The 22,621-nt window shown below is 40.3% G+C and overlaps 2 protein-coding genes across 2 annotated transcripts; one reads left to right on the top strand and one right to left on the bottom strand.

The window, feature by feature from the left end:
• Positions 1 to 981: 981 nt before the first annotated feature.
• LOC128357191 (actin nucleation-promoting factor WAS-like) lies at positions 982 to 5,249 on the top strand. The gene is made up of 11 exons (XM_053317454.1): positions 982 to 1,220; positions 2,091 to 2,231; positions 2,345 to 2,431; positions 2,614 to 2,710; positions 3,114 to 3,143; positions 3,243 to 3,278; positions 3,381 to 3,579; positions 3,721 to 3,899; positions 4,006 to 4,634; positions 4,766 to 4,877; positions 4,997 to 5,249. The coding sequence occupies exons 1-11, from the start codon at positions 1,122 to 1,124 to the stop codon at positions 5,053 to 5,055; spliced, it is 1,668 nt and encodes a 555-aa protein (XP_053173429.1). The 5' UTR covers positions 982 to 1,121; the 3' UTR covers positions 5,056 to 5,249.
• A 238-nt stretch (positions 5,250 to 5,487) lies between these two features.
• LOC128357139 (semaphorin-3F-like) lies at positions 5,488 to 21,368 on the bottom strand. Its single transcript, XM_053317387.1, has 18 exons — positions 21,228 to 21,368; positions 19,196 to 19,332; positions 16,069 to 16,229; positions 15,861 to 15,923; positions 15,626 to 15,745; positions 15,328 to 15,421; positions 15,094 to 15,213; positions 14,829 to 14,974; positions 9,541 to 9,655; positions 9,366 to 9,435; positions 8,933 to 9,077; positions 8,616 to 8,838; positions 8,439 to 8,527; positions 8,299 to 8,340; positions 8,012 to 8,169; positions 7,850 to 7,917; positions 7,623 to 7,750; positions 5,488 to 7,092 (listed from the first exon to the last, which is right to left on the bottom strand). Exons 2-18 carry the CDS (start codon positions 19,305 to 19,307, stop codon positions 6,718 to 6,720), a joined length of 2,229 nt encoding a protein of 742 aa, XP_053173362.1. The 5' UTR covers positions 19,308 to 19,332; positions 21,228 to 21,368; the 3' UTR covers positions 5,488 to 6,717.
• Positions 21,369 to 22,621: the final 1,253 nt, after the last annotated feature.

Genomic DNA, 22,621 nt, shown 5'->3' with positions numbered 1-22,621 from the left:
TCATTTTCCTGGGAGTTTGCTTTATTTTATACCAAATAAGACATCCAAGTAAGACATTTTAGTTTCTTTATTCATCAGGTTCTTCTTCATTGTATATTAAAGACAAATCTGCTGGTACAGTGTCGTCCAAATTACTCTGAGCTTCTCAGATTCTGCTAAATATGACCAGCGAAGGTTAGTCTGCAGGACCACACCAACCATTCCAGTCTGTCAAAATGCAATTTTGATGACTTTTACATGGAGTTGAATTAATGAGATATTTTATTCATCTATTCCGACATATAACATGTCTATTGTAAAGGGGATCAAAGAGACTGACATGACCTTTTATAAATGATCCAACAGATACAGTGAAATTTGTGGGATTTTGCTGCTATTTATGAAGTTCAACAGTTATTGACAATGATGACAATCAATGCGAGTCCACAGACACAGGAAGGTGGTTTGTACAATTCTTAAGTGTTTACCGTCCGTTGTTGCAAACCAAAGAATTTAATTATTGTGTCACTTAAAGGTACACATATCTTCAGCAAAGGCCAACCAAACTGTGCTTGAAAAACTATGTGTTAAAAATGCAGTGTGTTTTTTAGCAGTCCCATAAACTGTGCAGTATGACAAATACCTATGGATCTTAACTTAAAATGGAGTATCTTTTCTGTTTTTGGTTTTTGGTTTTTTTTGTCTTTTAAATTTGACTAAAATACTTTGTTATTCTTCCTGTACATTTTTAAATTAATTTGAATGTTGTTATCTGTCAATAAAATATGTCTTTCATTTGTACATTATGTTTTGAGTCGATTATTCATCTACATAAAATGTTAACTGCACTATAAAGTTATCTGCGTTGCCATGTAATATATGCAGGCACAGCAGCTGAGTAATAGTGCACTGCCTCCCTCTGAAAATGGAAGTAACACTGCGTCTGCGAGAAAGAAGAAAAGCGGGGGTTAGAGAAGTGCGGTTGTCCGTTTCCTGCTTTGAGTTGATGTGTGCACAGAAGAGAGAAGAGAAACTTCCTTCACTCTACAGCTTATAGCGTGGTACTCTGAATGTAGTGGGGACGTTGTTTTAGATGCTGTACACAATAATTTAAAAAACGCTGGAGGAGTCATCAAAAGACAATGAGCCGTGGAAAAAATAAATCGGAGGGTGTCCAAAGCAGTCTGCTGACCCCACAGGAGAATGACAAACTGGAGGACCTACTGGGCAGAAGGTGTGCTGTAAGTTGTGGACTTACCAGGGAGGGGATTGCCCACTGTGGGTATGATATCCTGCTGTACTGCTGACTTGTATGTTCTCTTATAGGATGTTATATTCTTGAATTGAAATAAGTTTAAAAGAAATAGTACAGGTTATTCTGGTTGCTACCTGAAAATGGAAATTGTTTCAGCCGTCGAGACTTCTCTCTATTGTCTATGGTGATGAAATATCATATCCTATATTTAAATGAGTTCAGTTGATAGTTGAACTCTGAGTTGAGAACTTCCACATTATATACTCATCGTAACTAACAAAATTTTTTAAGTTGGACTCTTTTTGGCAACAACTTTTTCCTCACTTTTTGTTGTCACTTGTATATATTCAAGTAAATTTCAGGTAATATAAAATATTTTGAGATTTATTTTCTTTCAGGCAACTTTAAACTAATCTACAGTATGTTGATGGAAACGCACTTACAAATGAATTGCTGGCATTAAGTATTCAAAAAGGGGGTAGCTGGAACAGGAAATTGTGACTACACCATGTCTTCCGCTAGTGTCAGAATTAGACATTAGTGTAGGCTTAGGCCTTACATTAGAGCAGAAGTTGCTTCGTTCCTGGATCTCTTTTAGCTTGCCAAGATAAACATAGTTGTGCCAGGCTGGCTTAACAAAAGAAACAGAACACCATGATTCACACAGTTTAATGACATTGTAGTGGCAGTGAACAGGAGCACAGGACTTTAAGCCGTTATCTTAGCAAATGAAAGCAAACAAGGAAGTGAATCCTCACCACAAAAGTTGAAATTTACATTTTGCACATCTATAAAATGCTCTGGAGAGTTGTATCAGCACTAAACTGCTTTCCATGTGTGTTGTCTGTATGTCTAGTCCATGGCCACCGCAGTTGCACAGTTGTACATGGCTCTGCCTCACAGTTCAAATGTTTGGAGCCTGCAGCACACAGGAGTGGTCTGCTTAGTAAAAGACAACCCCATGCGGTCCTACTTCATACGGATGTTTGACTTGAAGGTAATGTCTCAAATAATGGTGCCAGTATACCAAGACTCACATTACTATGCTGCATAACAATCCAAAAGTATTATTATTGAGAAACTGAAATATAAACAATATTTTTTCCACAGGCAGGGAGGCAGATTTGGGAGCAGGAGCTCTACAACCAATTTGTTTACTCCTCTCCACAAGCGTACTTTCATACCTTTTCTGCAGATGTAAGCACAACCTCATTGGACCTCTTCCTCCAACTTAAATTCAACTTTTGGCTTCAATTTCTGTTAGCTGGTTAAGATATTGTGCCTGCAAATATTTGTGTTAAGTCATCATTAGGTCATAGATGTAAACAAGTTTTTTTAAAAACGTGTGTGGTTCTATGTTGATTTCTTGCACAATGCAGGACTGTCAAGTTGGACTGAATTTTGCAGAGCAACAGGAAGCACAAGCCTTCCAAAATGCTGTCGAGGAGAAAATCAACCAAAGACACAGAAGTCAGGGTCAGTCAGTTCATGCTTGCCACGTTGTAGTTTATTTTTAAAATGAGCATGCATGAAATACACTTTCAACATTATGACTCATTGCCATATTTTCCATCTGAAATAAGTCATATTGTATATTCTTACAGTCATATGTTGTATTCATGTTCCTACGAATTTAAATGATCTTAAATGAGATTTATTTTTAGCCAAATTAATCCTATAAAAAACAGAAAACTGAATAAATTCTCATTGTATTTTTTGATTTGAAGAGAATCCTAGTTGATTTTTAAATTCTAATAGATCAATAGTTTTTTTCTGCCTCATTTAGACATTGGATAACATTGGGTGACAATATCAGCTGTATAAAAGGTGTCATGGTTTAAAGTGACGCAAAATGGTTTCTCTCGCCTCCTTGTTACAGATAAGAAACAGCGCCCCCCGCAGCACGCTGGTGAGATATGACTTGATGAATGTTATATGTCATTCAAATATTTTGCAAATTACAAAGAGTGAATGTATTTATTTCTTCTTTTTTTCCCCATAACTCTAGATAGAGGATCCCTGCCTCCGCCCCCATCTGACAAAAGTGTGTAGCTCCATCACCTCACCATAATTCTACTGTAACTAATGATGCATGAAATTAAATGAGCACCAACCTGTATGTACTCTATATCTCATCCAAAAACAGCATCTGGCAGTCCTGGTTCTTTTCACATGGCCACTGTGGACATTCAGAACCCAGATATTCAGACTTCACGCTACCGTTCAATGCCTACACCTGCTCCTGCTTCCTTACCTGTGAGCGGCAAAGGGAAGAAAGACAAGAAGAGCAAGAAAAAGGGCCCCAAACTCTCCAAGGCAGACATAGGAGCACCCAGCGGATTTAAGTGAGTGTATAAGTTGATTATTGTGTTGCCCTGAGCTCAGTCACAAAAGTTTAGTTAATATTTACAGAGGACGATGTTGTTTTACGATAATATCCATAAGTGTAACTGTATTTCTGTCTTCTTTTGTTTCCCTCTTGTCAGGCATGTTTCTCATTTTGGCTCTGATCCCAACAACGTTGACCCTGACCTGATGAAGCTGCTTTCCCAAGCTGGGATCCGTGAAGCCGATCTGAGGGATGAAGCAACCTCCCAGCTCATCTACAATGTCATCGAGCAGTCTGGGGGCATGGAGGCAGTCAAAAGGGAAGTGAACAGAGCAGGTTAGACTACATCATTTTGTTCCTCCTGATCAATCTCACTACTCCCTACACTCTAATATAAAGCTGGGCTGCATTTTAATGCTTATCATGTTTCACTGCATCGTAGCTTCTGGACCTCCACCCCCTCCACCTGGCAGACAAGGGCCTCTCCCTCCCGTACCAGGCCCCAGTCACTCTGCTCCAACACCTCCACCTCCACGAGGTCGTTCTGGCCCCCTGCCTCCTGTCCCAGGCCAATCACAGCGAGGAGCCCTGCCCTCCCAGCCACCTCCATCACGTGGAGGCCTGCCACCTCCACCTCCAACAAGCAGAGGCGGTCCACCACCTCCACCACCAGCACACTCTTCTCACTTCCCTCCACCGCCATCCTCAAAGCCCCCTCAGTCCTCCCACTCCATGCCTCCTCCCCCACCGCCTTCTCATCAAGAGCGCTCTATGGGTTTCCCACCTCCTCCTGCCCCAGCAGCCAGCAGGGGAGGTGGAGGAGGAGCTCCTCCACCTCCTCCTCCACCCCCTCCACCTCCACCCCCCCAAACTTCTATTTCTTCAGACTTCCCACCACCACCTCCCCCTGCATCTGGAGGAGGAGGAGGAGGAGGAGGAGGAGGAGGAGGAGGAGGAGGAGGAGGAGGAGGAGGAGGAGGAGGAGGAGGAGGAGGAGGAGGAGGAGGAGGAGAAGGAGAAAGTAGGGGGGCTCTGCTGGATCAGATCCGACTGGGGAAGAAGCTCAGAAATGTAAAGCATACTTCTTTTCATTTTCCAAACATTTCATATAGGCTCTACATATATATATATATATATATATATAGATATATATAAACATACACATCCTGTCGTATTACAACACATCCTGGTGTCTGTTATAGGTGACAGAAAGTGGTGACGCACCTCCACCTCCGACGACGGAGTCAGGTGAGGGCATAGTTGGTGCTCTCATGATGGTCATGCAGAAGAGGAGTAAAGTCATCCATTCCTCTGGTAAATATTAGAACATTAATTCCTCCTTTATATAAAGAGAGAAGTTGAAAAGTTTATTTTCCTGACTATGAGTGAGTCAAACCAGTGGGGATGTCTTTACATTTCTCTCTCTCTTTCAGATGAAAGCGAAGATGACGCCGGAGATGAAGATGAAGACGATGACGAATGGGATGACTAATGTGAAGGTTCTTGTTTGTGGGGAATTTGAACGTCGTTCAGTGCGATTTTTTTCTGTAAACCTAGAATTTCAGCACTGTTACAGTAGATGTTCTTGTATTTCCTACATGATCAATTATTGCAAACTGAGGTATTGTCTTGCCTTGTCTATGACAGGAATTATGTAACTTTAAAAAAATAAAAAAAATAAATAAATTCAATATAAAGGACTGGAAAGGACAATTTTAAGAGGATTCTGTTTATATATTTGTTTGAACATTTCCAGTGTAGGATTTATCAGCATGACAGCACATATGTAGCACTGTGTTACTCACAATGAAGGTGAATGGTGGCTCTGACTGGAAAATATCTTGTTCCTTGCGCTTCCTTTAAAAAGAGCCATTTTAGAAATACAGCGTATGACAGAACACCAACAGTCAATACTAAATCTGAGCCATTTTCGTTCCCATTTTTATAATAACATACTGTACATATAAAATTATGTTCCTGTATCATTTACTCATACATCTGTGCAAACATCCCAAATTCCCTCTAATACCACCACCGACAAAGTGCATAACTGCAAGAACACTGTATGCTATTCATATCTTCAACACTCACATACTGTAGGTCACTATAGAGCACATGACAGTAAGGGAGTCATTATATGACAACATCCAATGGAATTAGCTTAACATAAAACATTACACCTTACAAACATCAATACACACCAAGGTTGAGAACAGAACAACAGTAAAATGTACAACTTGCAACAAACAACAACAGATACGCATGCAACATATGCATTTATACCATCATATTATCTTCATACAATACAAGAGTAATCCAATGACCATATATATTATATTCACAATCAATATATTACATTTTTGTTTCAAGATAATTAAAAGGACCATACTAGTGGTTTTGCATATTGTAGCCCGTTAACTACATGTTGCATATACCTACATGACACCACCTACTTTCCAAAACATTACTTTTTTCCAGGCAGCAGCTGGTTTTAGTTCAATGCAGCATTAAAATCAAACAATGAACAGTCTTTGTTTTTTGTTTTTTTTGTCATGGTAAAATTGGAACTGCATGGTAATCCATTTGTTTTTTGAAAACTCTTCCGTCTTGGTGCATTCGAGGACTGATATTTAGCAATCAGCTGCCAAAACTCCACAATTTAAACGAGCTGTTGTAAAATGAAACCTGGAAGACAGAAAGTAAAGCAAACATGCACAATTTTGCAATTCTTAAAAAACATTTCTCACACTAAAATCAGTGTTGTACAGTTGAACAGTGATTCTCAAGTCCCAGATGGTGACATGATCCCATAAGCACCAAGAGGAAAAAGTTTTAAAACAATCCCTGTGGTAGGTGATCAATCAAGTATCAAGTCTGTAAGCCGATTTCTATGTCAAACTAACATGAACTGATACCTGACAGTTATCAGTATTCAAAAAATATACAGTAATTTTTGGAATGTGGTCATCAGTGATGTGAAATATACATAATATGTATTTACTAGGCTGACACTTGACACAAAACCAACAGTATAGTATAGCATGACAGCGTCACCTGCCCAATGCATGGAGGTGATGCACAAACATGCGTGTCAAACATAAAGTCCACCATAAAGTCCAGACAGGCCAGTGTTGGACGGTGTCAGTCCCGTCCTCTAGCCGAGGCCTTGGTCCTGGCTCTCTGTGTGCCTGCGGCTGGTGCGTTTGCGCTGCTGCTGTTTGGGATTGAGTTGCTCCCAGTAGGACTGGCAGTACTGGTTAATCAGTCTGATCTCGGGTGGGAAGGGAGTGGAGACGAGGGATGACTGAGGGTAAGGTCCCGCTTGGCGAATTTTTGGCTCTTCGTCCTCATCTTGATCGGTGAGAGCTAAAACGATATCTCGATCGAGGATGCGGAGCGCCACACGGGCCACTGTGTGTTTAAAGTTGTTCTCAGTGGCGAGACAGTGGTAGAGCCCTGCATCTGATTGGTTAAGAGATTTTATCAGGATACCATGGTTGGTCTTCAGAACACCTCCCACACGGTTGAGCTGTAGAAGAAAAGAAAAAAAGAGTCAAACAACAGGAAATTCAAAGAGAGGAAACAATGAATTTGAATTTATATACAGATTACAAATGGGTAAGTGGTTGATCCCCTTAAAGCAGAGTATAGTTCAACATTTTGGGATTTGAGCTCATTCATTTTTGTATTGAAAGTTTTATGATAAAATACCACTCTCATATCTGTCCAGTACATTAGCTTATCTTAGTTTAGTATAAAGATGGGACAAGGGAAGAAGCTAGCCTGGCTCTCTCCCAAAGTAACATTATCATCCAAACAGTATATATATATATAAATCTCACTAAATAAACCTGGTTTATCTCATTGGTTTAATATGGATTAATGCAAATATGGCAGTTGTACAAGAGGTTTGGTGCACAGTGACTTCCTGGTGTTGTTGACAAGACTTATATTACCTAACAAACATGAGAGTGGGAAGCAAGAAAGTAAAAAGTCTCATCTCCAAAAATATCAAACTATTCCTTTAACATTTAGAAAAATATAAATATTCTTCCTCACCACTTTCCTCTTTCCCTCTCTCTGGAACAGCCACTTAACGGTGGCCTGAGGAGAGCGAGGCTGACACTCCAAGAAGGTACTGCTGCCCTCCACCCCAAACTGCACTGTTTCTCTCAGACGTTTCTCCACTGCACAGATACAGAGAGAAGAAATAGTGAAAACTGCTTTACACAAACCAAAAATAATAGTTTGATGCTATCATTAAACTATCAAAAGAAATGTCATACCTTTGGCATTAAAGCCCCTGCACTGCCTCAGTGGATCACCATGTTTAACGTCCTGTCTTCTGCTCCTCCTGAGACAAAGATCAGAAGAAAGAGTTAAATTTAACACATCCTCATTTTATAGTCTAGGAACAGTGCACTGTGAAGGTATGAGATGTCTCTGACCTCTTGGTGGATGGAGTGAAGGCAGAGCAGCTCTCTCCATCCCAGGCACAGTAGGGGTCACGGGCCAGGCAGCAGTCAGAGCAGGCTCTGCCGTACACACCACAGCGGTGCAGCGACACCTGGGTCAGCCCTGCGTCTGATGACACGTACAGCTGTTGCTGCGGAGACACAAGCAAACAAACTCAACTCAGCGTGGTTATGAGGAATTGGTTTGGATACACATACACACACTCTCTGAAATGTGTATCACTCAGATTTGTCTGAAAAAACAAACAAACAACCCTTACCCTTTTAGAAGATATTTTCATTGTTTTGACAGGCGCTCTGGTCTGTAAGGTGATACATAGAAAAAAGACATATCAGTAATACTTCATCTTTGAGAGAGAAGTGTATTTTTATTTTTACAGAACCACAAATTCTGACATACCCGAAAAACCTCAACTTCCTCTAGTGTCAGTTCCTCCATGTTGGTCGGGTCTTTGGGCAATACTATAACTTTTTGAACTGTTCCTCGATCTGGAAGTGAGGGATTTAAATTTAGCATCTACACCTTTTTGTTAATTTGTTTATAATCATTCAGCTGTCAGACCTGCAGCTGTCTCACCTGTCCCCAGGAAGAGCACCTCATAGCGTCCATCCACGGCATCCACTTGATCCACCACCAGGGCAGTGAAACGATAGTCCACGCCAGTTCTCACCACCAGGGGGCGACGGTGGATAGGATACACCGGGTGGTACATGAGGGGATGGGCTCTGATGAAATTCACAGCCTCATCTGAGAAGTTTTTCGAGGAACGGATACCAGGAGTGAAGGTTCCTCCTGGACACTGGGTGGAAGAAAGAGGAGGTTTTCTTTTGATACAGGTTTGTATAAATGTTATTTAAATGCATCAAATTAGAGATAATATGACTGAAACGTACTGTTCCTGGTCGTGGGTAAGGAATCTTGCCAGTGTACTCTGTCCACTGGTAATTATGACCATGTTTATGGGCAAATGGCCCATTGAAGACATTGCGGATATCAGCCATTGAGTACACGCAGACTGCTGAGCCTTTGAACACAGAGCTTGAACAGAAACAGACAATTAAAGGTAAGAGTAGAGGTACGAGACAGCTTGCACTCAACCAATGAAATTAAGCCACAAAAATGTGTAACAGTGTAAAAAAAAAAAAAGAGTTGATGATGCTGTGTGAGGAGTGAATTTATCAATTTAGTGGCCTTTATTAGCACGAATGTTACAAGTAAGTATTTTTTATTTTGAGAGGTCACTCTTTGAAATCTGACATTACACAGTTGAAGTTGTAAATGTGCCTTATTTCACTGAATGTTTAATATTGCTTTACATAAACTCACCCAGCTGTAGTGAAGAGAGCATACACCATGGGGTTTCGTTCATCTTGTGTAGGCTGAATAAATACATCCCCTGCAAGACGAATGACACACAAATCAAACACAATAGTAAAAGAAGCTGAAATAAAAAATGCAGTCATTTTAAAACGAGGTGCTTGTTTTTTTATTGAGGCCTCACTCAGTTCATCAAATCGTGTCTCCACTCCATCTTCGCCTATCACTGAGCAGATAAGGCGAGCCTTTAGGAACGTCGTCCAGCGGTTGACCAAAGACTTCTGCCCTCCTTCATCATTCTGGACAGGAAGGAAATTACGTCAAGCCCAGAATTAACACTCTTAAATGATAAACTACAGGGATTTAGGAGGCCTGGGATTGCCAAATGTAGAGTTATGTGGAATGCCATTTAAAATGATAACATTAACTAAACATTAGAATAATGGAAATACTAATCAACTGGCATGGATGCAGATTTGGCCCTTGGGGACAATAAAGGCACTGTCACATAAAAATGTACCAAGCATTAATCATGATCCCATCTTGGATCATTCCAGAGAGACATGGATAAAAGCTCACAAGTTGTTACATATCACTCAGTATGACTGGTATTCATCAATTTGGAAACCATTAATCCCAATAGGGGAAAGAACTTCTCTGGGAATCATGGTTAGATAAGAATAGTATGAAACTTAGTGATTTGTAAAGAGCCAACATTTTTCAAACCGTTCAAGAGCTTAAAATGATTTTTGGCTTAGCAGACAAGAGGTCATGTTGGAGGTATCTACAAATAAGGAGCTGCAGCCTGGAGGTTATATTAAGTGAAAAAGGAGAACTAACTATTATCCTATTTTAGTTTAACTTGGAGTGAACAATCAGTATCAGTCTTTTATAAAATTAAGGCAAACACTGTAGCGTAGCTGTGAAAACTTAAGAGGAATATGGGAACATTTGTAACATGTTAAACTACAAAAAACAGGACTCATGGATGACAATTACTGTTGGAAGTGTAAAAATTAAACTAGTACTTTTGCTTCATTTAATGTGGAAATGTTCTTTTGTTTCTCCTATTTGGAAACAAGTAACTGGGGAATGGTTGCAGAGGCCATTGTCTCCCCAGTTGTCCTTATTAGGAAGAGACAAGTCTCTAAGTAACCATCGATGCATCCAAACAAAAATGTGGACTTGCGTTGCTGCTTCAAAATTCGTTGTCAGCCAAAAACAGACATTGCCTGCTTTAAATCTATAATTCCAAAGACTAATAATTATCAAGAGAAGTTTATTAAGTTTGGTCTAATTTTCTGATGTCTGTAAGGGAAATGTGCCACCCCATTTATTTCGTATTGATAGGTCCTCCCCTTATTTTTTTATTTGTCTCCTCCTCCTTATGGTTTCTTTCTGACTGTACTTGTAGCTAATTTGGTTTGCCCATTTTATTTTTTTGGCTTGTGTTTTGTTTATATTGGAAAGGTTAACATAAAAACTTTAATGACGAAAAGGAAGAATATTGATGTCATAGCTTAAAATGTCTGAAGCATTTCATATTACAAGACAAGCTGCATATACAGTACCAGACACACCTACTCTTTCAATTGGGTTTCGTTAATATATATATTATATTTTATTTTTAAAAAAGACAACTATTTTCTACATTGTAGAACAATACTGAAGACATCAAAACTACTAAATAACACATATGTCATGTAGTGTTAAACAAAAACAAAATCTCTTTCATATCTTAGATTCCTGTAAAGCTTTTCCAACAGTATTAAAATGAGTTCCCACATATGCTGAGCACTTGTTGGCTCCTTCTCCTTCATTCTGCCTCCAACCCATCCCAAACCATCTCAGCTGGGGTCCAGGTCAAGTGAGGTGGCACTCCATCACTCTCCTTTTTGGTCAGACAACCCTAACATAGTCTGCAGATGTGTTTTGGGTTTTTGTACAGGTGAAAAACAAATGATGGTCCCACTAAGCACAAACCAGACGGGATGGTGTGTCGCTGTTGAGTTTTGTAGTGGCCATGCTGGCTAAGTGTGCCTTAAATTATAAGTAAATCACCAACAGAGTCACCAGTAAAGCATCACTCCTCCTCCTCCATGCTTCAGAGTGGGAAAATCCAGTCCACAGTACAATTCCCACTTGACTAATGTTCACTCCTTGTTTTTCTTGGCCCAAGCACCCCTCTTCTTCTTATTAGTCTTCCTCTGTAGTGGTTTCTTTGCAGCAACTCGACCATGAAGCCCTGACTCATGTAATCTCCTGCGAACCGTCGATGTTGAAATGTGTCTGCTACTTGAACTCTGGGAGGCGTTGATGTGGGCCCCGATCTGAGTCGCCTTTAACTGGCGATTTTCAAGACTAATAACTCTAATGAAGTTATCCTCCGCTGCAGAGGTAACCCTGGGTCTGCCTTGCCTGGGGCGGTCCTCAAGGGAGCCAGTTTCATCATAGCGTTTGATGGTTTTTGCCACCGCACTTGCAGACACGTTCAGAGTTCTTGATATTTTGCGGATTGACTGTCCTTCATTTTTTAAAGTGATGATAAACTGACGCTTCTCTTTACTTAGTTGAGTGGTTTTTGCCATAATATGGATTAAAACAGTAGCAGAATATAAGGTTTTGTGATTTATATAAACACAGAGCTCTCGTGCGCTTTTTAATCTGGTTGAATGGGACTCTGGTTTGGTTTTTACCACCTTAGTGCGGATTGATTTGTGGGGAATTGATCCGAGTTCAATTTAAAATACTTCCAGATCCGACTTGGATGCGACGTTGTATTTTTTCCAGTAGGCCTTCTTCTGCAGGACCTTTCTTCCTTTTCAATTCAGCTTGGCAGACTGGACATAGCACACGTGTATTGCTGCAGCTTGTTGTGGTTTCATGACGTTCCGCGATGAGTATTGATTTCCAATGTCTGATCTGTCACTTCCAATTTCTACATGCATGCATGCTGCGTCTTTCAATGCCACCCGGATGCTCACCAACCAGCGTAAACAGAGTCTCAGCCTGTTTAAATACCACACAGTCTTTGGCCTCCTCCCATTCTTTTAAGCTATGACTTTGCTCGTTGATGTATAAATTAGACCTCAGCACCTCCCCAGATGTGATTTCGTCCTCCTGTCGGCTCCTTCAGTACCTTTTGTTCTTTTGTTTACCTGCCTCAGACACTATCTGACCAATGAGCGGGGAGGATAGTGTCACGTGGCCTGTATTGACGCATTTTGGGTCGATGCTTCTTCTTGAGGTTTCCAAGCAAATAACGAAATGGTGCATTACCGCCACCAGCTGGTGTGGAGTGTGGTTCATCTGAGATCTCGTCGAAGATCCAATTTAACCCTTTACATACTGTTCAGGGTCTAATTTGACCCGTTTTTACATTTGAGAGCTGTGAAAACACCCTATACATATTTCCTTTAGCCGGATTTTTCTCATGTGATGCACAGTATATAAAAAATGGAAATGAAATGCATGTTTTCTTTCTTTTTTTTGTCTTTGTGTGCAGCTGATACACATTTTTATATATGCAAGTGTTTCAAATTTTACCTGTGTTTATTTAAAAAATTCAAAAATCAGCATTCAAATGTGTTCAAATGATAAAATAGTGATTGTGAATGTCTTTTCCCCATAAGTTTGATCAAACAGAAGAATTGATCAAATATGTATTAATAACTGATGGGAAATTTGTGAATGTGGATTGGTGTAGAGGGTGATTATGAGTCAGAATATCAACAGTATGTAAAGGGTTAATTTTTTTATTTTTTTTTTTAAAGAGAGAAATTGTCTCAGTTTTTCAAGTGTGTCTTAAAACAACTCTCATGCCTCCATATGAACACTGAAAGAGGGTTTCCTCGCTGTAATCATTTCTCCTGTTCACACTGGCTATTAAAAGATCGCCTTCAAATGTAGGCTAAGTGACGGGGGCCAAAATCCACAGTGTGTCCACATAGTCATTTTGTGCAAAAATCTATTTTTAAATTAATCTGAAGCTTACATGAGTCTCAACTGGATGTGCTGATACCTCTTTACTCTAGTTTTTCATTAAGAATTATTTATAGACACTCATTTATTATACATTTTATCTTTTATCTTATTCACTTATTTTATTGTATTAATGTTGTAAAATGTTATTCAATTTTATTATATTATCATTATTATTGTATTTTCCCCATTCACTGATTTTGTTTCATATCTCTTTTATCCAGTTTTTAATATAATTTTTATTTCACTTATTATAGTTTTATTACATTTTTATTTTATTGTATTGTTATTTCTTGTGTTCATTAGTTTCAAATTGTTTTCTAATTGGCATTTGCTCTGTCTTACTGAGGTACTTTGAATTACAAATTGTGAATTTGTATGTTAAAGTTTTATACAAATAACATTTGGTTGACTGACTGAGCAGTATGAGTCAGCCATGTTAAGTGGATATCTGCCATATTTACAGTCATTTTAACATCAAAGTCCATCTGCAGCAGAACATTAACAAAAATAGAAACTTCTAGGCTATTAAAATGAAAAATATCTACTTGAGCTGATTAATTTGGACAACCTCATCTGAAGTTTCATGTTGGCTTCAGATAAACTTTGTAATATATTTTTGCACAGCAGGAGGTTTGTGGATTTTGGCCCACATCACTTGATGCATGAGTAAGTGCATTATGAAATCATCTTCTAATAGTCAGTATGAACAGGAGGGATGATTGTGGCAAGAAAAACCCGTTTTAATGTTTATTTTTGTTGTGGAAAGGAAGTACCCAAGATGGTACTGCTTGTAATGTTACTGTTAGACTCATGTTTAGTTGAGATAATCTTATTTATCTTGCTTTTTATGTTTCCCTCCTCTATTTTCCCAACAAGGCTTTAAAGGTGCCTTGTGTAGGATGATCTTGACTATGTCCCCGTAAATGAAAACATAAATTCAGTGAAAGCTGTGTCTTCCTTATTTCTATTGACATTTCTCCAGTTTCCACCTGTAATGCTGATGTCAGTGTTGTCTTAAATGCACATGTACACAACCTCAAAGCCACATATTGCATATACCACACACCCATAATCTAATACTGATCTTATTAATCCAGTGTAAATGGTTGTTAGCGCTGTTCTCTCTGCCCCCAATTCACGTCTAGCCAAACATCTCATTACATCTGATGCTTTCATGGGCTTGTCTGTTATTTTCTGCATATGTAGACTACTGCCCATGTGATTTGCTGGTTTGCTTAGATTATTGTCTGTGTGAAAAAATACAGATTTCAAACTACAGGGTTGAAAAATCCCTAAGACGGTAAGAAATTCCATTAATTAACTTTTGAAAAGACACACCTATTAATAAAAAACATTTCCAGGTAATTACCTCATAGAACTGGTTAAGATATAAAAGATAGAAAGAAAACTCCTTGAATAAATAGGCATGTCCAAACTTTTGACTGGTACTGTAGTGTTTGTTAGTAGATATAATTTGTTTCGGCTCACCAGACACACTCTTCCCACCCTGGCTAAAACACTGGGGCTTGCCCCACCGCTGGAATCTAGAGTCTTCTCACGGAAAAAGAAGTAAAGTTTGTCGTCGTTCCTTTCTGCACTGTCAGGGATCTGCTGGATCTGAACAAACACAGGCTCTGGAGGATGAAACCAGATAAACAGAGAGGGGATTGAGGCAAGTAGTTGTCAAATAAAATGAGAGGAACCATAACCTGTAATCAGCAACATTTACCTCCTCACACCCACACTTACTCACCATTGAGCCACCTGGAGTCGTACTGCTCTGTTCTGATTGCTGTTCTTCCTCCCATAGTCCTAAACAGAGCAGCATCTGTACTCATGAAGTCTATGTGGACCCCTGCATATAGGTTACCATCTGCAGTGGTGAGAATATAAGAAAATAAAGAGAAGAGATTTTGTGATTCAGTAGAATGAGATATTTTTAGTTGGAAGATTTTTTTTTCTACCTACAAAAAGAAGCATTTCTTACTGATTAGAACTGCAATGTTCTCCTGTTTGGGATCGTAGGAACATTTTCCCTTCCCTGAATCCACATACCCAGGGACCAGCCTAAACAGGTAGTCCTGTGGAGGCAAATTAGACAAGGAGTGTATGCATAAAAATAGATTGCTAAATGTCACAAGGGAGCATGATGAAAATCATAAACAAATCAGTGTCCCAGTTTGTAGTCCTGAAATATTTATCAGGACAAAGATTTCCAGGCCTACTGCTGAGGGACTTCTGCTGTAAATCCCACTTGGGAGAACAGTAAATGTCTTTGCATTCACCTCTGCCCTCCAGCCTCTGTTGATGAATGTGCAGATAGGTTGGTATGCCCCCGTTCCACAGGTGTAGAGGTGGGTGCGGTTCCACGGCTCTATCATCCGCACAAAGTTGGCACATTCACCCTGAACAAAGAGGAGCAAGACAAATGGAATTTAAACATCATCGTCTTCATTGTCCCGTCTTGAAAGAAGAAGTATCAGATTATTTGAAAGAGCCGGATGTAAACAATAATCCCACCTGTCTTCCTTTTCCTGTCATCTGACATTCCCCCTTTCTCTTGGCAGATGCTGGCCAGTGGATCTGTTTTTATTAGGGAGGGAGGGGGGTTGAGAAAAGCAGACACCCGAAAATACTGGATTATTAGGGATCACTGCATTTTACAGACTAAATGTCACATACCAAATAGCAGAGTGGATTTAAGGAAAAGTAAGCTGTTTTTACGCACTATGAGTGGCTCTTTGTTGACATTGTGCATATCCAGAGCTACTAGGTACTCCCGGCTCCCCAGATACAGACGGCCCTGGTCCTGGTCCATCAGGAGGATGCGGTAGTCGCTGGTGTTGAAGGAGAAACTGAAGGGCCGTGCTGCTCTTGTGTCCATTAGCTCTAATAGAAAAGTGTGACAGTTTTGTTGAAAATCATCTAACCCATTTTTTTAAAAAGTTATTTTTTATCCAGCAGGGGGAGCAAAGGTTACCTCTAAAAATCTATTCACATGATTCCCTTTATGCCTTTAACATGTTTCATTACTGACTTGGCTGAACTTATGGTCCCTTGAACAACACCCTTCTCACTTCTTTTCTGGAAAATGTGTGTCACTGATTAAATATAACTCAACTTCGGGCATTTTGAGAAACATATTCGCTTTTAAGATCTCAATATTTTATGTGTCCTGACTGTCTGATTGAGTTTAAGGCACCGCATGCCCGCAGGAGTTAGACGAAAAAGCGGGTCCCTTAGGAAACACGGTCAGTGGAACTCAGCTAATTCTTAAGATCAGGATTGTGTTCAGCAGAGCGTAACCTGTTAGGACACGCTGCAGCGGAAAATATTTCTCCTTTTTTTTCATCTCCTGAAAGCTTTGATTGAACAATTTTCATCAGCTGCGAGACAAATGGACTCAGCGCTGCACTCTACCCCTGAGTGTGACTTGTTTCCATTATTCCATCCAACAATTCATTGCATCATTTTAAAAACACATAAAAAGCAACACACAGACACACAAAACAGATCTGTGGCACGCGTAAGATATCGACAACCATATGTGCACACCACATTTGGACATGGCAGATGCATGTTAAAGACACCAGGCTTATATCATGACAAATGTTTCCAAAGACCCTCAGAAGCTGGCTTACAGGGATTCAGGAAGAAGCACAATCTTTATTTACATCAAAGTGCCTGCCCTCTTTCTTTGGAGGTCACTGTTAACAGGATGCAGTCAAGGTGCCGCTAAAATAACCTATGCAATCGGATCTCCGGACAACACGGGATGGAGTCTTTGAGGTGGCTAGAAGTCCGGTTCTGTTCCTGAGAGGTAAACACAGGATAACAAGCCCCTGGCCAATCTCCACTAGGCCATAGTGGATTCACTGAACAGGCTAAATGTAGAAACACCACACCCCTATACATGTCTCCATTCTCCAAAAATAGCAAACAATGTACTGCCATCATCTGGCAAACATTCAGCAAACACTTATCCCCTGACAACATTCTGACACTGACAGGGAAACACTGGGAAGGACATACGATTCAAGTATAAAGCGACGGCTGGGTCACTATAAGCTCTCGTGTTACAACTTGACAACATATTGTCACTAAGGCCCTAATGACCACTGCTGTTTAGTCTCAAGCCTATCTCAAGGATGGTGACAGCACTATGAGGGCATGAGATTCTAAACCGTGGCTTCAATTACACTGCACATTTTGCTCTCTAGCAACGCTGACTAATTCTATCGAATGGGACTCCCTTTGAAGTGCGAATAACTGACACAACTTCCCAGTGACAGGGGAAACAATACAAGATCTCTATCCTCTACGGGCCTCCTGTACCCCAGAGTGTCACTCAAGCTGGCTCATTCGTTCAAGAGAGTCACATGTCCCCCCAGCCGCCCCGAAACCTCCTCCACAGGCGCCTCTGGGAACAAAGAGACTCGCTGTCACAAACAATGAACAATAAATCCTTGGAGTGGCAGAAAACAGTTGGGGAGTAAATCCAACTTTTCTCCTTTTTGTTTGGTATTAGGGGGAAGGGTGACTGAGGTTTGTGAATGTGGTTGCTTTATCTTTTAAGACCTCACTAGGAATCTAATAATTCAACACCTCTCAGCTGTTCTGGACCAGCTCCTATACGAATTGTTATGGAAAGTACAGATGTGAATTCCTGTATCCTTCACAGGGAAGAACATGATCAAGTTCAAGACCAAACTTGTGTAATTGGTTGGGCTACTACTTTGTGCGTTCTCCTACAGACACATTTCTGTGTATAAGCTGTTTACTGAAAGGGGATTAGTGTTAAAGATCATACAAAAATGTGAAGCCATTCCTGTGAAACACACAACGGCCACGTACAGCATGTAAACAGCTGTTTTCAGTCTCTATTAAATCAGCTGAATTCGAAGCAGCACTCCATGTCGACTCAAACTGCTTATCAACCACAGATCTCATGATTAGCTCACCTCTAATCTACTTCAGATGGCTCTTGTAAAGATTGCTAAATCATAAAAAAAGCCATGTTTCTCATTGAATTATTGCAGTTTAACAAGATAACTCACTAAGCAGCTGCCTGGGCCTGACCTCGGAGCAAAACGTGTTGCCTCAGCACCACATGAAAACAAAGAATATTTTACATCTGATTCACACCTTTAATTCTTACTTACAGGTACTTCAGGTGTGACCTGTGTGTGTGTGTTTGGGAGAGTGTACACAAGTGCGGTGCTATTGAAGTGACAACATGATAGAGATGCAGAAATAACTGTAATCAGCCAGCATTGTTTTGATCAAAGGTGTCATGCACATATTTGTAACGTGAATCTTCTGCTTTTAGAGTTTGCGGACAGGGAGCAGACTACACGGGGAAAATCCCAAATGCCTATAAAAGACTTTAAAAACATTATCTGCCCGCATATTGAATTTACACCTTGCGGCCAAAACATTAAACTTCTACAATATAATTTGGCTCTACTGATCAAATTTCAGGTGTTTCCTTCCTTGTGTCATCATGTCTGACATCAAAAACCAGAAAAAGAATCGACAGGTCAGACTGAAGTGCGTGTGGATTTTAGGGTGTGGAGAGAAATTTTTGAAGGGCACCACCAGTAACAAACTACACGTAATATCCACCTTTTGTTTTCGGCATTGCACTGTTTGACATGCGGCAGGAAATACGTTCTTTACATATGTATAAAGAGGAAACATAACCGGTGCTGTGGATGTATGCGTGGGTGTGTGCGTGAGTTTGTGAGTGACTGACTGACTGAGTGACTTAGTGGAAGAAACCAAAAAAGAGTAAAAGAAACTATTATACTGATCCCTCCTGTCAAAAGAGTTTTAGTTAATCTGTAGGAGCTCACCTTTGAAGGAGAGGCGAACCCGTGGAGCAGACTGCTGCAGGCCCGAGCCTCTGTAAACACATAAGGCCAACAGGAGGAGTTGGGCTCCAGATGTTGTCATGGTAACAGTCATGCAGGTAGCCCACAGAGATCTAAATCTGGACGAAAAAAGAAAGAGGAATGAACTATTATTATAGAGTGCCCCATGAGAAATATGAGACAGAAAAAGAAGGAAGGACAGGCAAGAGACTCTCTCTCTTCCTCTGATCTCTCTGATCAGAAGTTTGGCCTGCAGCTTCTAAGGAGAGATGTATAGTTTGGCAGGAGTGAACAACGTCCAAATCTTCACACCTGCTCTGGAAAATATGACAGCCCTATTATTTATTTAAAGTGTAAATGTAGTGAGGTATGTGTTGAGACTGTATAATGGCATTCACAAGCACAGTTGCTTGGAAAAAGTCACAAAAAAAGGAGGTTAGTGTCCTTTTGTCTGCATCTTGTACATTTTATTAACCATATTTCATTTTCTTAAAACATATATTTAATTTGGATTTTTGGAGAAAATATGTAAAATAAGACCCTGGTGCCCATCAGTGATTCCCTCTGACTCTCTGTCTCTGTCTTTCAACAAAGCACGTCTACGCACTTTCAGAAGTTGACGAGTGAAATACATGACAGATCAAAGAAACAGGTAGTCCTCGCTGAAACAATTTCTGACAGTTTAGGGGTGTTGAAACGTAGCCTAACTGTTAGACCTTAACTCAAGCATTCATTATGCATCTGCACTTTGCTGGAGAGGATCCCATATAAATTATGAATACTAAAAGCTGAGTCCATAACATCCATTAAATTGTCTCCCTGAAGGTGTGCTTTGCTCGGGCTATAAGCCATCCCATGGGCTTTTCTTTTCCTCATGACATACATGTAGCCAAGGCCTCCAGTGGCACATGGTACAAGCCTCGAAACAAGGGCTTTTAGGAGTGGTATTCATGGTGGAAAAACTAGTGTGATTTCACAAAATGTTCATTACGTTTCGCAAGAAGGCTTTCATTTATGTGCGACACTTTATATGAAAATGATGTTGTAAAGTGGGAAATCACAACATGCTGATGAAACTAAAAAGACTGGCAAGCTGAACATTTAGAAATGAAAAACAGAAGCCACTGCTGAATGCCTCACAGCCTTCCTGGCATAATCACACAGTTGCCATATATCTGCTCACTAGGGGAGCTTGATTTTTGTCCTTCCTAAATAAAAATTTAAAAAACAATGTATTTATTGTAAAAACACACCATGAAATGTGAAATCAAAATAATGTGGACACTTTTTTGTTATGAAGAGTCACAGGTATTTGTCGCCTGAGGAAATGAACACCCATTAAAACAACACTGGAACACTTTGACTTGATTAAAAAACAAAAAAACTTAATAAGATAACCTAGATGACGAAACTTAACCACAAAGATGTTATGACTCAAGAAAAGACATGGGCAGATGATAAAATGAACCCTACAGACATATTTACAAGTTCATGTTTTAAATGTTTTTTATGGCTAGGCAACACAAAGGCACTATGTCTGTGGTTTGGTCTACCTCATGAAGTAAACTTCAGGTTCTATTTTTTGTATATGCCATTTTTTAAATAAAGATAGACGAATATTGTTTAATTAAAAAGCCTTTAAATATCTCAAATAATTAAGGAAATATGACTCAAACATTATAATGTGTCTGTACAGCTCGCTGTCAGATAGCCTGAATTTACTTCGTATGAGTGATGGTATTTCTACTGGTTTTCTGTGTTGGGTGTTCACTGTAGAACAGATTCAACTTCTGCTATAATCATATATGGTTTCCCTTTAAAAAAAATAATTATAGGATTCCTTTAACCTTGTTCTTTTTTTTCCACGGACGGGTGCGCACTTACCTGTGAACTCAACATCCAGAAATAGGACCCGAACAAATGTGTGTACTTCAGTCATCTACCGTTCAGACTCCGGTACAGAGTAACCAAACATTAGTTAAAAGTTAAGCCAGACGTGAGTTAAAGGTCCTACCTTTGCTTTTAGACTTTCTCGGTATGCCTCTGAGATCCAAAACTTGCGGGATGTTACTGCTGCATTCCCCGCGTTTTGCGCCTCGGAGCTGGGTTTGGAAAATCTCTCTCAGTAGCGCTGCGCAGGCATAAAACAATCCGATAGGTTTGCAAATTCCCCTTTTGAGTTTAAAAAAAAATCGTTGCCTAATCAGTCGCTATAAACCGACGGCATTTATTCCATTCAACATATAAAAAAAGCTGAAAACACACACACACACACACACACAGCTGATCCCTGAACGCTTCCTTTCCTCTCTTTCCAAAACTTTAAGCCTGGATGGCAGCAACCATCACAATGATGCGATCAAGATGTTGGTCCATTGATCCTTCAGAGGGAGTTTGAAGGTGTTTGAGTGTAAATCAAGTGACCAGGTGCAGGTGTTGGAGAGTGTCTGCCCTGCTGTCCTCTCCCTTCTGTTCTTCCCCCACCCAGCCTTCCCTCTCCTGTTGGCCCACAGCAGCATTGGACCAAACCTCTTGGTACACCATATGGGTATGATTAACCCTGTCGCTGCTGGTGGGTTTAACACACACTGCTCCAATCAGCTGTAAATTGATATCAACCCATGTCAGTTAAATAGTTCTTTGTTGGGAAAGTTTATTTGAGCTTAATTATTAAGTGAAATGGTGATGGGAATTGAAGTCACTGATTTATATAAATGCTTTTCTCGTGCACCAGGAGGGCCCCAGACTCCTTATGCATGATGCAGGGGACTGAAATTCACTATTAAAGAGAGGTCGAGCCTGTCGCTTGGACAATGTCACCATTACTCTTCAGCTCTACATGAGAGCCAGGTCAGCCGAAAAAGATTCCAGGGATTCCTCTCTGGCTGGCTCCAGCACTCATGACAACGGTGACAAAGTAACTGGGAGGGGGTGGGTATTGGGGGTAGTGGGACGGCCTGGACGTAAAGGACATCCATCCTGTTAACAGAGCCTTGAAATTAAAACTGCTTTTAGAGCTGCTCTCATCATTACTGGCTTTGTGGTTAGCTCTGACGCAGTATGGTGCTCTAAAGGCACAAAAGCAGGGGGTGAACGTATTCTGAGCAAGGGCCCGTCAAAGACAGTAAAATAAACAGATGAGGCAATGTGGTGTGTCAGTGTGTAAAAGGTCACATAGGAGGGCAGTTCCTGGCAAACCACAGAAAAGCTTTAATTATTTTAAACTCTTTTTTTTGTTGTTATCTTTAATGCACATTTTTGGGTTTGATTCATCTTCACACAGACACATAGTATGTAGGCAGTGACCTTATCTCAAGTTGGATATCAGCCAGTTGTGATCTACAGTCAGCGGTGTGTCAAGATGTGTCCAAGAGGAAGTCTTTGTTTCCCGGCCCACAGGAGGTATCC

This window comes from Scomber japonicus, chromosome 4, assembly GCF_027409825.1.
Source record: "Scomber japonicus isolate fScoJap1 chromosome 4, fScoJap1.pri, whole genome shotgun sequence".
Classification (NCBI taxonomy): Eukaryota; Metazoa; Chordata; class Actinopteri; order Scombriformes; family Scombridae; genus Scomber; species Scomber japonicus.
The sequence above is the reverse complement of the archived record's forward strand: the minus strand, read 5'-3'. Positions and strand labels throughout refer to the sequence as shown.

Bases quoted from the DNA above. Each gene is read 5' to 3' on its own strand.
- LOC128357191 (XM_053317454.1), top strand. From the start codon at position 1,122: ATGAGCCGTGGAAAAAATAAATCGGAGGGTGTCCAAAGCAGTCTGCTG. The intron at 3,900-4,005 runs GTTAGACTACAT...ACTGCATCGTAG, and splicing joins AAGGGAAGTGAACAGAGCAG to CTTCTGGACCTCCACCCCCT. The intron at 4,635-4,765 runs GTAAAGCATACT...TGTCTGTTATAG, and splicing joins TGGGGAAGAAGCTCAGAAAT to GTGACAGAAAGTGGTGACGC.
- LOC128357139 (XM_053317387.1), bottom strand. From the start codon at position 19,307: ATGACTGTTACCATGACAACATCTGGAGCCCAACTCCTCCTGTTGGCC. The intron at 15,214-15,327 runs GTAAGAAATGCT...TCACCACTGCAG, and splicing joins GAACATTGCAGTTCTAATCA to ATGGTAACCTATATGCAGGG. The intron at 7,918-8,011 runs GTCAGAGACATC...TCTTTGTCTCAG, and splicing joins TTCACTCCATCCACCAAGAG to GAGGAGCAGAAGACAGGACG.